Raw genomic sequence first — 16,322 nt, forward strand, 5'->3', positions numbered from 1 at the left:
GTGTAACAACGATGGCTGTACCCAATCAGTTTGAGTTTGGGTTCACTTCATTCAATGAAAGAGAACAGTGCTTTTCATAGCTTGCGATTTTGAGCCATTTGTGATTCCTTATCAATCACATGAACTGTACCCAAAGCGTGAGCACCAATTTTAAAAGGACTTTGTCGCTGTAAGAATAGACCACCAAACCCAATTTTGGAAGAGCACAAGAAAACTCTCTAAGAAAACTAGCCATTCCAGGAGCTTGAAGTGGCACCAAGTGGCAACAACAGTACATATGATACAGAGATCAGAATATAGATGTTCACAGAAGAATCATGCAGCTTGCTTGGATTGACAAAAATACAGAATTTGGATCTCTGTGACCACAAATGCTCGCAGTTAACTTTGAAGAGCTACCATTTGAAAGCTGCATTTACAAATATAAAGGACTAAAGGTGCTCACCCATGCAGATATGAGTAAACCGTCAAAAGAGCTAATACAACGCATAAGCAGAAATTTCTATCTGCTTTCAGCTCCTAAAGGAAATGAAAAATGCTCTCTCATAGGATAATATTCTACTAGACCAATATCAAAGAGATGACCTGTCAAGGGCAATTTGAAATCTCTCAGAATACAAAAACCATCTGCTATGCGATTTTTAGGAACATCTTGGGCAACTGTACAGTGAGGAACCCAGCCACCTGGTTGGTAGTAATCACCTACATCCACTCCTTCCCTCTTGAGCAGATCATAAAAATGTTCGTGAAAAGTGAGTAACGGGACCGTTGGGGTTGCTGCCAGGAACAAGACATTCTCCTCCGTGGCAAAGCTGCCTACTGCAGAGAGTGTGATGGCTAGGGGTTGCTGTTTGGCTGCAAAATTCTTTACAGCATTATACAACTTTGACGACTCAATATTGGAGGTTGCAAAAATAGAGATATGAGGGCGTGCTTCAAACTCTATCAACTGAGTGCTGATTTGTCTTCTTGCCAGGACATTCCAAATCTTGAGAACCTGATTTTCCAGCGCAGGGTCAAAGTACAGCTCAACAGCATACCCCTTAGGCATCTTTGAGGCTTAGTTGCCTGCAAATCACGCAAGAAAAATGAATCAAGAAGACTACAAAGGTAGCCTACCTACCCACCTTCAACTCTGGCCAGAGACCCGAATATGGCCGTGAGAACTTACAAAAAGCCCTAAATGGCTCCAAGTAAGTGGATAATTTTGAGAAACTTGCCTTAGAAAGAGAGATTTCTTTGAGCTAGAGTAAAGGAAAGATCAAACGGCCCAGCATATTTGTCTGATCGTTACTAGAAACGCAAAGGGCGAAAGAGATTACGCTAAATTAAGCTGCAGATGAGCAAAAATTTACCCTTTCGAAGACAGGTAGCATGCAACACGTTCAGCAGCAGTTCATCGAACATACGGGCAGGCGAAAGGAAACCTGAAGAGTAGGAGAAATGAGTAGGCCTACAGACGGCAAAGGGCTTGTGCTATAATTCAATTCAAAAGTTTAACACAAAAATGGTCATTCCTTTTGTGGATGAGCATAGACAACGAGGATAGGTGATTAACACCAAAAGGTGCCAGAAAAGGTGGATTGGAGTGGGAAACAATAGGAAATAGCCATTTCCCTTATGCTCCAGAAAACTGGGGAAATTGAGGGACCATGTGAATTAGCACCCCACGCTCTCAACCTCACGGTGCTATTTCCCCTACCCTTTAGAACCACTGATATGACAGGTCTCTACTTATGTCATGCACCAAGGGAAAAACGTCCTACATACTCTCTTCCAAGGGAACAACATCCAAAATAGCCATCCTTATTTCCCCCTTTCCCCCCCCTCCATGACATCAAACCCTATGCAGCAGGAGGGGACAATTAAAGAAAAAACAAAGCCCTGCCCTCTCTCTTTCTTTTTTGGGTGCATTTAGAGGATTACCAATGGGCCTTTTTAGTGCCTGCATGACAAGATCCAACGTACCTCATAGTGGTAGATCCTAGGGGCTCCCAGTGAAAGGATATCAAAAAATTGGTGCCCAAGGAGGAAGTAATCCATCTAGCCAACACAGAGAGCGGGGAGCAATCAAAAGGAAGTGAGGGGATCTAGAGAAGATAGAGGTTCTCGACATTGGATTCTCAGCCTGTTGAGTGACATGACAGATGGAAGATAAGTGACCACACACACCCAGAGATTTGAGCTTGAATGCATGATAGTTACATTGATGTCTATGGAAAGGAGCCTCACCATGGGGTTATACATCATAAAGATGTTACATTTGCATTTTGCAGAGACAAAAGCTCTCCAACTTGTATAAATACCCCATAATGGAATGAAGCCTGGACTCTTTGGGGCATTGTATTGAGTTCTACTTTGGTATTCCAAGCAATTGTCTCCAAGTGTCCATGCTTCCTTGCACTCCACATCCAAAAGCATGTCCTAACCCTGCCTCCTCCCCTCTCCTCCAACCTTGCAACTCCTCCTCTCCCTCTTCTCCTCCCTTGTCCTCTCTCTCCTCCTCCGTCTCCTCCTCCCTTCTCCTCCTCCTTCCTCCTCCTTTCTCCTTCCTTCTCCTCCTCTCTCCTCCTCCCTTCTCCTCCCTCTCCTCCTCCCCCATGCTCTTACAGCTTCATCCTCTCCCACTCCTATGCTCCCCCTAAACCCTTCTCCCTTAGACTAGTCCCTCAACCCTTGACCTCCATGATCTACGAGGGAGACGAGTTCTCCACCATGTACTCTACTCTAAACCTTGGATCCTCCTTCTAACCCTGAAACCCCTTTTGAACCTTGGAACCTCTTCTAAACCCTGAACTTGTTCTGAATCTTGAACCTCTCTCTAACCCTTAAACTCTTTCTAAACCTTTCAACCCCTAATGGAGGCGAAAGCCTTTATTAACCCAACCACAATGATCTACGTTTCTTTCACGTATGCATGCAGTATGTTTGCTTACCACACGTAAGCCTATGTCTCTCTTTGGAATATGGTATAAGAAAGAATTAAAGTAGCCACCCTAGGATGTGGACTACATGATGTGGAGATGTGGATCAAGGATATCCACAAGGAGAGATGTGGATCAGAGGATCCCACAAGTGTTGACTATTCTAAGGGCACTCTCTATATAAGAGGCCTATCATGTATTGTTGAGTACAAGAGAGAAATGCACATTCACTCAAGATTTTGTTTATGAGCCCAAGCTAATCTATCTTGGAACCTAATTGACTTGAGGTACATGTCATGAGCATTCTCTTCATCATGTTTACACATAGGTTCCATCCACCTTAGAGTACTCCATGATCCTGAGGCATGCATATTTTGTCATGACATCGATATATATGTAGGTGACAAAAAGCCTCGGAACCCTGCATACCTAGAACACCTTGCTCTTCCTGTAGAAGCCGTGGGAAAGAGTCAACATTTGGTGCCATTGTCAAGGAGACTGTTAAATTACACGGCGCAGTGGAACAGAAACTGAACAAAGAATAGAGAGTACACAGCAAACTGGAGATGAACAAAATTTTCCTTCAATACTAATGTAGTATAGATGATGGCTCCATCTACCCATGCACTCCCACAATGGAGCTTAGATGGCAATCTAGACAAATACTAGGTGAAGAGCTACTAGCTGGAAGATCTGATCTGAACTAAACTGATCTGATACAATGGACTGGGGAGGTCGCCTCTTTATAGCTATGAGGATGGTCAACGCAGTTAGTGGAACCGACCAATCAACCTAGTCGGTGAAGACGACCAGTCAACTTAGTCAGTGGAACCGACTAGTCGTCCATGGAATATTCAAGAAATATTCCCTATACCATCACCTCGGGGGCTCTCGCCCCCGAACCCCCACCAAGGGGACCACTGGCCCCCCTAGGACCCCCCAACTAGGGACCAGCTGGCCCCCAAGCCCTAGCAAGAATAAGGGGCTCCCACACAATCACCTTTCTACCATCAACGGTCTCATTGATAGACCTCATCTGACATGCAAGTCAGGATCCATCCAGTGTCATGGGCTCACACATGGCTTCCCCTCATATGGGGGCTTTATAGCTTGAGCACCTTGGACAACTGGTGGTTACCAGGAGGGCGAGGCATTGAACATATCTAACAAAGACTAGCGTCTCAAGTAACAAGTAGACATATGCAAGTATGTGTGAAGAATAAACCACCCCACTATCACGAACATATTACTCAAGGGCTAGGAGAGTAAAAGATTTCTCAACTCTAGCCAAAAGTGTCAACCTCAAGCATCAACCTTGGGTTATTACTTTAAGAAATTTGTTATTTCTTAAAAAGAAGTCACTTAAAGAACAAATCAAGCCATCTAATGGACATCAATGTGTAAAGCTTGCAATTTTGAACATTTCACCTTTTTACAGAAGAGCGATCTGAGCTAACCATGAAAAGTTCTGGCATGGGAAGGTTCTAGGGTTTAACCCTAAACCTTCAACCCTTCCTATAAAAACCCACTCCACCCCCTCATTCTTCTTCTTCCACATCTAGCCTCCATCCTCTTCCCCATTTCGAGCCCTACGCAAGACCCTTCTCCCTTTCCATCAACCACCACCCTACTCCGATCCTCATCATCAAGTTTTTGCACTGATAACCTAGCCATCCACCCACCGTCCATTCGCCCTCAACAATCCTGTTGCATCGAGAAAGAATTGGGAGAGCATTGTAGGCGATCATCCCCTCCTCCCTTTAAATTTCCGTCAAGTTTTTCGTCCGTCAAGTTTCCCCCCTGGCTTCCATACCCCACTCCCCCCCCCCTTCTACCCCCCACTCCACCCCCCCCTCACCACTCTACCTCCCGCCCTCTCACGCCGCCTCCCATGCCCTTCTCCTCCTCTACCAAAACCCCTCCCCCTCTACCAGCTGCACTTCCCCCTCACCTCCAGCGTCAGCCCCTCCCCCCGACCGCCCTTCCCCCTCACCTCCACCGTCGTGCACCTGCCTAGCCGCCCCCCCATTTATTTAAATTTTTTAAAAAAACCTAACCTAACCTAACCCCTTGGTTATCTTAACTAGGTTAGGTTAGTCTTACCTTTGGTTAACTACCATTAGGGTGAGACTAAGTTATGTTAGGTAACTGATAGTTAGTTAGTCGAGTTAATTGCCCTTATGTTTAACTAACTAACATTAGATTAGATTAACCAGATCTAGGCTAGGTTAGTTGCAGTTAGGTCAGCTTAATTGAACAGTAACAATAACTAACAGGTTAGTTAGACGAATTGGACAATTAGGGTAGTTACATTAATAGACAGTTAGACCACTCAGCTAGATCACTAAACCTAGTTTAGTTCCTTTAAGTCTAGGACCTTAAGTCTAGGACCTATTTGCACCTACACTTCAAGTCTAAGAACCCCCCAAAGGCCTCATTTTGACTCAATTTAAAGGTCCATAGCTCGCCCATTTGGGACCCAAATTGAACCTGGATTGAATGAGGGATTCACACATAGAAACATCACACTACGAATAATTTTTCCAGCCCATTTCACACCATTTTGGTAGCCCTAGAAATCGTTAATTCATGCCTCGTGTGGGCCCCTTTTCACACTAATTCGCTCATAAATTTCCACCGTGACCTCCGATTGACAATCTGTCTACACCGGCCCATTCCTAGACTCACATGGGACAATACTAGGCACATTCTTGACATGATGGTCCCTACTACACTAACACATATCTAACCCCCACTAACACACCTACATTAACACCTGAACTTGCGGAGGAGATACCCAATCCACCTCTAGACAATTTTTCATGCAGATACACTTTGGTCAACATCTTCAACCACCGTTTACCCTGAATTACCTCCTTGCAATCCATCCAATCCATTTTACTCCCCCTAGTCACAACATGGCAAATCGTTGGCAATGATGGTGACCTTGACCTAGGAAAAAAGAAACACCTAATTGCCAAATGTGACCCACGCCCAGATGTAAGTACCTGACAGCCTGATTCATTGTAAGAGTAAGGAAGAAGATCCAAAAAGACATGAAAAAATTTAGCAATTATGCAACATTCAGTGCTATTGACATGGCTGCAATTGGCATTGAGGATGGCATCATAGACTCTGACACTAGCAATGATGATGGCAAAGAAAGTGCACGAGATAATTGCTCTAAAAAGGGAAAATCCGAGTCTGCAAATAGAAACGTCTAATGAAGATCACCTAGAGGCCATGACCATGAAGCTAAGAGAAGAAATGATGTAGGCTCCTATTCTAATTCAATCAAGAAGACCTCTCTAAAACAAAGCACAAGTGCCTATACCTCTGCCAAATAATGAGTAGCCAACCTCATCAACATCAACTCTAGTGACTCAAAAAAAAGAAGTTCCATAACCTAATGCAAAAGTGGAGAAAGCTCGATTTCAAGCACTTCAACAATGGGTGCAAAAAGAACAAGCTCAATTCGAGGTTGAGAAGCAAGCACAAGGTCCAATCCTTGACTTGGCCCCACCAAGTACTCGAGCCTCTGTTCCAACAACAAGGTCCACAACATAATGTACCACCATGCCAACTTGAAGGTGCCGCACTCTCTCGCATTGTAAGTTGCCCTGTGTCCATTCCCATTGGAATCCTCTTACGAAATTGTCCCAAATTTTGTGAGAGTTTTAAAGGATTGATTGAATTAGCAAATCCCCCTCCACCTATGGAAGAAGCCTTGATCCAAGCTACACAATCTCTCCAAAGTTTGCGGAATCATTTTTTCTTGACAAAACCACCTCAAGAATGCATCGCGGGCAGCATCATATGTGGCAAAATGGTTCACTGCGTACTCTACCAACCAGCATGCCACCTTACTCGCCGATAAGGTTGACTCAAAAACCGCCTCTTGTTGGAGCAGTACCACAGCTCCCGGATTATTGATCCCATACACCTTTTCAAACATTCGGACATGCACATCGGGGTCATCCGACTTTTTTCCCAAAAACTTAGCATACTTGATGTTACTCGTCGTAACCGTAGGAGTTGCCACAGCTATTACAGCACCTCCAACGTTTGGTGCCCCTCCAGATGGCGTTCCTTGACTGAAGAGATTACGAGAAGCCACCAAAGCCGCAGTTGGAGAAGACGAAGATTCACTTAGCACCCAGCGTGCATCAATCGAGACCTGTACCCGCAGTCATGGCGGTGAAGCTGACTATGCAGGTGGACTCTAACGCTAATCAACCCCTCTTGAAGCTTCTTGCGGACTGTCGTCTCCATTCTCAAGATCACTGTTGCACCACCGTAGCCGCATCATCGGTGTCAAGGGATCAGGGGGCCTTACGAGAGCGTGTGCACATGCATGCTTACTAGGAAGATAACAACCACAAAATTCACTGCCACGACCATCGGATGAGGTTCTTCACAGGAATTTTGGCACTTGCTTGACCATAAGCAAGGTGCTGGGTGTCAGATCGCATCCAATAGAGTTCATCTTGAAATCCACGGATGTACCTCCTCACAGGTAGCAATCTCCTCCTAAATCTCCTCCGGAGTGAGTGCAACTGCATGCAAACCTCCATGTGAAGTGCCTCTGCAATGACGGCAAGGAGCGGATGACATGAGCGCTTAATTGGCTGATCACAAATTCCTTGCGTGATGGTAAGAATGCGCGCCAATGTGTAGCATCATAACGCTATGGGAAACAATAGACAAGCGATACGCATAACATCCACGAGAATAGAATACAGATATGCACAAGAATGACACAACACTAAAGAATACTGTATTTTGGAGCAATAGCTTGCACAACATCTATGTATACAATGACCTCGGAATGCTAGTAATAGCATGCGTATAGAACTGTCTAATGGTTAGAGAAGCAGCCATTGAAGACCCCAACCACTTGGAGATCCGAACCATCAACCCTTGCGGCTAACCTACCCTCGCACACCCCTCTAGGTCACTGCTGCTAACCCACATGGTTATGTAGTAACACCTTATCAATGAAAACATCCCTAGACATGATCAGTGACCTCGGTAATTTATAGGACCTTAAAGTCCGTATTCCATGAAACTATAGCATACCCCAGGAAGATGCACTCGATTCACTTGACATCAAGTTTATTCTTAATTGCATTGAGAACTTAAGTTTAAGAAATAAAGCCAGATACTCTCAAATGGTTGAAAAGGAAATTAGTTTGTGTGAGTGTCTCTTTTGGCATCATGTTCTATAATAGAGCACTGGGTCTTTCGTGTTGAAATGGCATGCTCCCATATGATTGCATTGCTAGGTAGTAGACCTAATGACCATCAATATGATAGATGTAATTTCATCATAGGTGGTTGTGGCATGATTGTCAGTGGGCCTAAACCAAAAGATTGTAAAGTTGATAATGATAAATTGTAGCTATCATATCCATATAGTGAGCTAGGCAAACAATTAGTCATCCAACATTGGATGGTGGAAAGACAAGGCATGGTGGAAATAAAATAGCACAAGAGTAGTGTATGCCTCCATCTCTCTTGTATATGTACTTGTATGTTTGAAAGAGATCAAGATCCCTTCTCTCGTACATTCTTTCATGGTATTAGATCCTACATAGTTGAAGATCTAGCACAAGTAAATGGTGCATATCTTCCTTAATCAAGAGGTCTAAATCTCATCCATAGTCATTGTCGAGATTTGCATTTCATTCACCACTAGTGTGGATGATGGAATCTGATCTATAGTCAGTGTGCAAAGTATTGAAAGCTTAGACCAACATACATTATGGAGTGTTGAAAGAATTTTCATGTTGCAAACATAACTCCAATATTATATTCCCTCAGAGGAAGGTTTAGTTGCATTTTTAGGCTAGGCAAGGCTCTTTGTTGCATTCCAAAGCTTGAAGTCCACTCTATATCAAAATTAATGCTTTTGATATTAAGACAAGGGAAAAACTTATTTCCCCAAAAGGACACATAGCCTCCAAAATAAGTGTTGGAAAATTCATGACAATGTGACGAGGGGGGTTGTACATGGTCCAAAGGACCATATTACATTGTTTTGATCTCAACTCAGCTTTGCCAAATTTTTATTGTTAAGCTCATTAGAGAAGATTTCATGCACATGTTTTGGAATTCTAGAATGGAGGGAAAGCTATAAATATTTTTACATATTGAGGCATTTGCTATGAACAATGAGACTGTACTTTGATTTTATTTTGTTCTTAGTCTCCAAAGTTCTAGTTGAGAAAATGTGAGAAAAGCATTATTGAAAAGTTGACTAAGACCAACTTTTAGCCATGGAGGTTTACAATGCACAACTAGTTGATGGGGGTAAAAGTCTTTGGGGGTATGTAAGAAAAGATATAAAGCAACCAACACTCCAACGAGGATCCTTCTATAGATTAGCTGAAGGCATGGGGAGAAGGGAATGAAATGGATGAAAAATGAATTTTTTTATTTCCACAAATGTAAAAGATGGCATGACATGTCATACTAGATTGCACAAGGAAAACATTGGAAATTTCGTACAAGCAACACAAAGGCCAAAAAGGTAGGACTAAAGAATGAGCTTAATAATGTCAAGAAGTAAAATATGTCTATAATTGACTATGTGCTAAAAATAAAAGAGATTATTGATATCTTGGGATCTATGGAGCGGGACAATATGATGATGGCTTAGTGTCTACAGCCTTGAATAGATTAAATGAAGATTAGAAGTAGAAGTCATTTGTGACTTTAGTATATGTATGAGAAAATCTCCATGACTTTGAAGAATTAACATCTCTCATCATTAAATAGCTAGTTCACAATGCAAGAAGAATCAATGAGTGAGAATGTGCCAGTGCCTTCTATCTACACTCTAGTAGAGGCAAGGGAAGATTGTTGATATCTTGGGATCTATGGAGCCAGACAATATGATGATGGCTTCATGTCTACAGCCTTGAATAGATTAAATGAAAATTAGAAGTAGAATTCACTTGTGACTTTAGTATATGTACAAGCAAATCTTCCTAACTTTGAAGAATGACATCTCTGATGATTAGTAAATAGCTAGTTTACAATGCAAGAAGTAGCAAGAATAAGTGAGAATGTGCCAATAACTTCTATCTACACTCTAGTAGAGGCAGGGGAAGATTGCAGAGTGGCCATGGTGTTGAAAGAGCTAGCAGTGAATACCTGTAAGGAGTACAAAAATCAACATTCTAATGAGAGGTCCTGAGGTCGAGGAAGAGGAAACTATGTAAACAGGGGGAGTAGTAGAGGTTGAGGTGGATAGAAAAACAATAGATAGAGTGGAAATTAGAGTAGATACTACTGGACGGTAAAAAAATAGATAGAGTAGAAATCAGAGTGGCTACTCTTATTCTGGAAAACCAAAGAAACAAGAAGATGCAAAGAATGAAAGGTTGCCAGCAAGGCATTTATGCATTATCTAGTGGGAAATATGAGAGAGAGAAAAATATATATTCATAATGGAGCATATATTGAATGTGATATTTCACATAAGGAAAGGGCTAAGGATTTATGGTATGTAGAATTATGTGCATCAAACCACATGAGTTGTCATGGATGCTTTATGAAGCAAAAATCTAAAGTTTTTTGTCATTTTAAACCTTTTAAAGCCATTGCTGAAAATGAATGTGGTAGGAATAGTAAGCGCTGGAGATCAAATGGTGGGGGTGAATACTTCTCACATGAATTTGACAACTACTTGAAGAAGCAAGGCGTAAGAAGGTAGTTCACAGTAGGTACATCCCACAATATCATAGGCTTTTTAAAAGGAAGAATAGACACATTACTAAGGTTGCAAGAGCCATCTTGGTTAAGTGAAATATGCACATTTGTTATTGGATTGAGGAAATTCAAATGATTGTATATATTGTCAACAGGATCCCCCACTACAGCTATACATGATGTGATGTTAGAAGAGAGAAAACCAGACATGTAACACTTTAGAGTTTTTGGTTGTGTTGCATGTGTGCATATACCAAATAGATGAGAACAAGGCATGAGCCCAAGGCTAAAAAGTGCATTTTGTTAGGATACCTAGCTGAGCAAAAAGGGTATCACTATTACAACCCTATCACATAAAAGTTTAGAGTGAGCCAAGACATTGCATGCAAAGAGAGGGAATCTTGGTATGCACTACCTAAGAGAGTTGTTGAAATGAACACTAAAAGGGATGTAGTTCACATAAGTGCATAGCAGGAATTCTATAGTTTGAGTGGACCAAGAGAGTCCTCTAGTAGTGATTAAAGTGAACCCTTGGTCAAGGAGGTTGAGAGTGCCAACACAAGTAAAATTTATTGTCAAAAAAAAAAGCATATAAAGGTGAAATTCAACAAGTAGACAAAGAGGGAAATTAAATATTGTTGAGGCACATGTAACTCTAAAAAATAGTGTTAGTCATAGCTTTGTGGTGTACAGTCCTATGATGATGAGTTTGGCATACCAAAAGTAAGAACGCTTAGTGTGAAAAAAAAGAGGCATGCAAATGAGCAAAGTCTTTGTAGATTAAGCAGAGTGCAAGTATCTAGTATAGAGGTTTGGCTTTGAGAATTATGTAGCACATCATATGCATACATGGCAAAAGTAATGCAAAGTGCTTAGCCTATATGTTATGAAGAGTCTCGCTAAATAGGAATCAGTGCAATGGATAAAGAGATAGATGCACTTGAATTGGATGGTGATTAGGATATAGCGCCATTGCCAAAGGGAAAGAAATAAAAATTGGTGGGCAAGATGAAGGATAATGATGATGGCATGGTGAGCAAGCATAAGGCAAGTTTTCAAAGGATATGGACAAACATATGGCATTGATTATGAGGAGGCAATCAGTCAAGTTTCCAAATCGCTACTATGATAGCTATGATAGTATTGGTTGCATCAAAAGGATGGGAGTTACATCAAATGGACATCAAGAATACTTTTTTAAATGGAGGTTTGCATGAGGCAGTATATATAAATCAACTAAGAGGGTATGTACACCCAAATGTACCACACTATATGCGGGCTAAACAAAACATTGTATGGGGTAAAACAAGGCTAAGAGCTTCGACAGAGCGGATAAGGAAGTTCTTGAAGGATACAAAAATGTGATCAGTAAAGTAATTATTCCTTGTATGTGCAATGAAGTATACAAGTATGTGATGAGTGAAGTAATTATTCCTTGTGTGTGGGCTAAACAAAGCATTGTATGAAGAGCTTGGACAGAGAGGATAAGAAAGTTCTTAAAGGATATAGATATGTGACAATGAAGTAATTATTACTTGTATGTGAAGGATAAAAATATGTCATTATTGAAATAATTACTCCATGTATGTGATCAATGAAGTAATTATTCCTTGTATGTGCAAAAGACTAGTGTAGGAATGGTGGTGACCATCATCTATATGGATGAATTGATAATTAGGGAGTTGGTGGGTGCGATCTGAAATAGTACATGAAAAGAACATGATCTATGTGGAATTTGATATGATTGACCTTGGTGAGATAAGGTACTTCTTGGGAATTGAGATGATTTGGACTCCTCTCAGTAGAATTATATATAAGATATGCTCTAGAAGTTTGGCATGATAGCATGTAAGCTAGCTCCCACACTAATGAAAGTGAATTTGAAGTTATAGCTTGATGTTGGAGAGGAACCAAAAAATCCAACCATGTACAAGAAGATGCTTGGAAGCTCGTGATTTACTACATTGACTAGGCCAGATATGTGTCATGATATAGGACTACTCAGTCAGATTATGGAACAACCAAGGAAGCAACATTTGGATGTAGCATGGAGAATGCCATGGTATGCAAAGGCTACACTAATTTATGCATTGTTTTATACATATGATACAGTCAGTGTGTTTGGATACATTAATTCAAATTGGGCTAGTAGCTCTTATAACAAAATATCAAACAATGGCTATACATACAATCTTGGTCGTTGTATGTTGACTTGGAGCAACAAGAAGCAACCAATGGTTGCATTGTCTAATACTGAGATTGAGTACAGAAGTACATCAATGACCACATGTGAAGTAGATTGGTTTAGAAAGTCACTACATGACTTAGGAGAAGATTTTGCCAAGGTAGTCACCTTGTATTGTGACAATATGAATAGCATCCAACTGGCTAGTAACCCAGTGTATTATGCAAGCAAAAAGCACATAGAAGTGCATTATGTGAGGGACAAGTTCCTTATTGGAGATATTGACTATTATATGGTGGGAAAATAGAGTAGCATAAGAGTCATATATGCCTCCATCTCTCTTTCATATGAAGAACTCATCTCATGTGTGTGTACCTATGTGTTTGAAAGAGATCAAGCTTCCTTTAGGTCAAAATTATGGGGAAAAAACTTGGACATTCTTTCAATATTGACACCTTGAGTAATGAATTTCGGACTCCTTAGCTCCCTCACTGTGCATGCATCCTTGTTGAAGATGACTTCCATATCGCACTCTTTCCTCTTCCCAATAGAGAGAAGGGTTTGTGCCATTGTAGGTTTGTAGAACACATCCCAATAGAGAGAAGGGTTTGTGCCATCATAGGGATGTAGAACACATCCCAATAGAGAGAAGGGTTTGTGCCATTGTAGGGATGTGGAACACATCTCCAATTCTCAATGCAGCGCAGGCATTATTGTGCAAGGGTATGTTGCCAATCCCTTTGATTTTCTAGGGTGCGTCATCCCCCATCACAACCTTCTCCCTCGGATTCCTATTGGGATGGAGATCGAAGAACCATTCCATCTTAGAAGTCGTGTGGTTGTTTGCACCAAAGTTGAGCCACCATGTTTCCCCATCCTTCTGTGTCTAAATTGCAAGCTTCTCAAAGAGGGATTATTGCAATATGGGAGCTTTGTGTTGGCAGTTCTTACAGTTGTCTTCACCCATTGCAATTGTTGATTGTTTCCTCAGCAGGAGTTATACAATGATTAATCTTGTTAGTGACTCACGTGTCGTCGAGAAGTTCACCAATGTGCCAAGGGCACTCCCTCCTTGACTCCCATGGTAAGGAGTAATGCAAAGGCTCATCGTCCACTTGTGTCATGAAAGCAGATTCTATATAGTTGTGGTTTGACTCCATGAGAGGAAGCGGGGAAGGATGAGAAGGGAGAAGAGAACGAGGAAGGGAAGGAAAGAGGGGAATGAAGAAGGGGAAGAGGAAGTGGAAATCACAAAGGCACTATGATAGGGAACAAGAGAACACTCAAGACAACTCATGGAAGAGAAAGAGAGCTTGTATTCCCACATGTTTGCATACAATAAGACCAAATTCAAGCCTTTAGCCTTTTATACATTCTACTTTTTAAAGGGATCGCCAACCCTATTTTTTCTTACCTCTTTCTCTCTTTCTTGTTTTTACAAGGTGCTTGGGCCCATACATCTCCAAGGTGTATTTCTATTATCTTCCTTTCATCCTCTCCCTATTCTCTGTGCCATCTTGCAATGATGCATTCTAGTTGGTCACCCTAGATTGACAAAAGCTCTTGGTGGGTTGTGGTTGCTCTGATGCACTTGAGCCGTGTAAATTAGATTTTTCTTTAACTACACTGTCCTTAACCTTGGATGCTTTAAGCATATTGATCATCCTTAGAGGTACTGTGACCAATCGTGCTATATGCATGAAATGTCTACCTAGGATAACATTGTAAACACCAAGTTGGTTTTGGAATTCAATTATTACAAATCCCACCTTGAACGTGAGATTGAAGATCTTTATCTTGACTTCCTTGAGTACCCCAATTGGCTCAGCTATCCCTCCATTGGCTAGCTTGATAAATACAGTGGTACTTTCACTACTGGCCTTTCCTCATTTTCCTAGTAACTTCTGTGATTACACTCACCTGCCCCTCCATCTGTGTAGTCTCCAATGATGACTCACATGTTGTGGAGATCTTGTTAAGAATGCCAATGGAGTATTCCTCCAAGCTACTCTAGGTTGAGAGCAATGCATGCAAATGCCATCCACTAGTGTCACTCTAGCAACTCCCGACTTGTTGCAATCGTGAATCCATATAGAGAAGAAGAAAGAGAGGAGAGGGGAGTGGAGAAGGGAGAGGATCGGGAGAACAAGAAGAAAGGAAGAGGAGAAGAGAGCATGGCATTCATGAAAGGCACTATGAGGGAACACGAGACAACTCCAAAGAGGAGGAGGAGAGTGTGTATTCCAATGTGTGCAACCAACAAGTGAAGATAGAAGTTAACCATCATTGCCTTTTATACATGCCACCTTTTAAAGGGAGGGCCAACCTTATTCCCTGTATGCCACTTTGGCTCCAAGGCACAATCATAGCTCTATGAACTTACCACTCTCTATTAAATGACATTTCTAATGAATGTATTCATCATGCCCTCCTTCTTATTCTCAATCTAGTCCCCTTGATCGTGTCATGGTCATTGTTGTGGGACTCTTGTTGATGAAGATCATTCTTGTATGAAATTTTCCAGTGTGCAATGCTGCATACGTCTTTGCTATATCCTTTGTTGTGGCATTGTTTTTGGAAGGATGGATATCCACTATAATTGGCACATGGCATGAGTGATCACAATGGTAAGATGTTGCATGGATCAATTAAAGCTGAGTACTTGCGATTTCAAAGAAAGAGGAAGAAAGAGAAAAATCTAAGGTGTAACTTAATAGGGAGAAGGTGTTAGTAGGGATTGATGTAAAATCCTTGTAGTGTTACTATTAGTAGAGTCGGCATAGTGTATTCTTAAGTTCTCCTTAAATCCCATATTTGAATGTAGCGGGACTTTTATTGGATTCCCATCAAACTATGTCTTAGGCATGCCATGTTTGTGCTTTACATGACATTTTGTCTTGCAGCAATTTGGAGCTTTATTTGTCTGATTCATCAAATTGAGAGGAGTCTAATAATACACCATAAAAACTCTTAAAATGAGCACTATGGATGAAGAGGTATAGAGCATCTTGGGTTTTAGAAAAGTCCTTTAAATTAAAATTGGTATTACCTTAGGAGGCTCAAATGGTTTACTAGTATCAACAAGCATCAAAAAGAATAATAAGAAGAAATAAAAAGAGGAGGTAGAGTTGGAGTTAGCTAATTAAGGGTTAGTACATGAAAATGAAAAAAAATCTTTGAGGATCACAAGAAACTCATCTAGACCCATTTTGATTGCATCAAATTCACCCTACAATTTGACTCATCCTATAGAGCTATTGGTGTAAGACCACTTATTGTCCCTTATCTGGAGGAGTGCCTTGGGATCCCAGGTGTTGATGTGTCTTTGATTGGCCTTAGACCTTGATGAAGTTATTAGGATTGTGTACTCTTTGTTGGTGAAGGCTTTCTTTCCATGATAGCAATATTTCGTTAAGGTTTTTGGTATCTTCTATTGTAGCAAGTGCTTGTGGATCTACTCGAGAATTGCTTAGGGAGAACCACTTGTCATTCCATGT

At 41.3% G+C, this 16,322-nt stretch overlaps 1 protein-coding gene across 1 annotated transcript; it reads right to left on the reverse strand.

Moving 5' to 3' along the window:
- Positions 1–381: 381 nt before the first annotated feature.
- Positions 382–1,580, reverse strand: LOC147895451 (uncharacterized). The gene is made up of 2 exons (XM_087383855.1): positions 1,356–1,580; positions 382–1,068 (listed from the first exon to the last, which is right to left on the reverse strand). The coding sequence occupies exon 2, from the start codon at positions 1,049–1,051 to the stop codon at positions 503–505; it is 549 nt and encodes a 182-aa protein (XP_087239981.1). The 5' UTR covers positions 1,052–1,068; positions 1,356–1,580; the 3' UTR covers positions 382–502.
- Between the last annotated feature and the right edge of the window lie 14,742 nt (positions 1,581–16,322).

The sequence above is a fragment of the Dipteris shenzhenensis genome, chromosome 13, assembly GCF_047967505.1.
Source record: "Dipteris shenzhenensis isolate YYH24624 ecotype China chromosome 13, Dip_SZ_1.0, whole genome shotgun sequence".
Lineage (NCBI taxonomy): Eukaryota > Viridiplantae > Streptophyta > Polypodiopsida > Gleicheniales > Dipteridaceae > Dipteris > Dipteris shenzhenensis.

What these genes read in the sequence shown, in the direction of transcription:
- LOC147895451 (XM_087383855.1), bottom strand. Translation starts at nt 1,051, where the DNA reads ATGCCTAAGGGGTATGCTGTTGAGCTGTACTTTGACCCTGCGCTGGAA.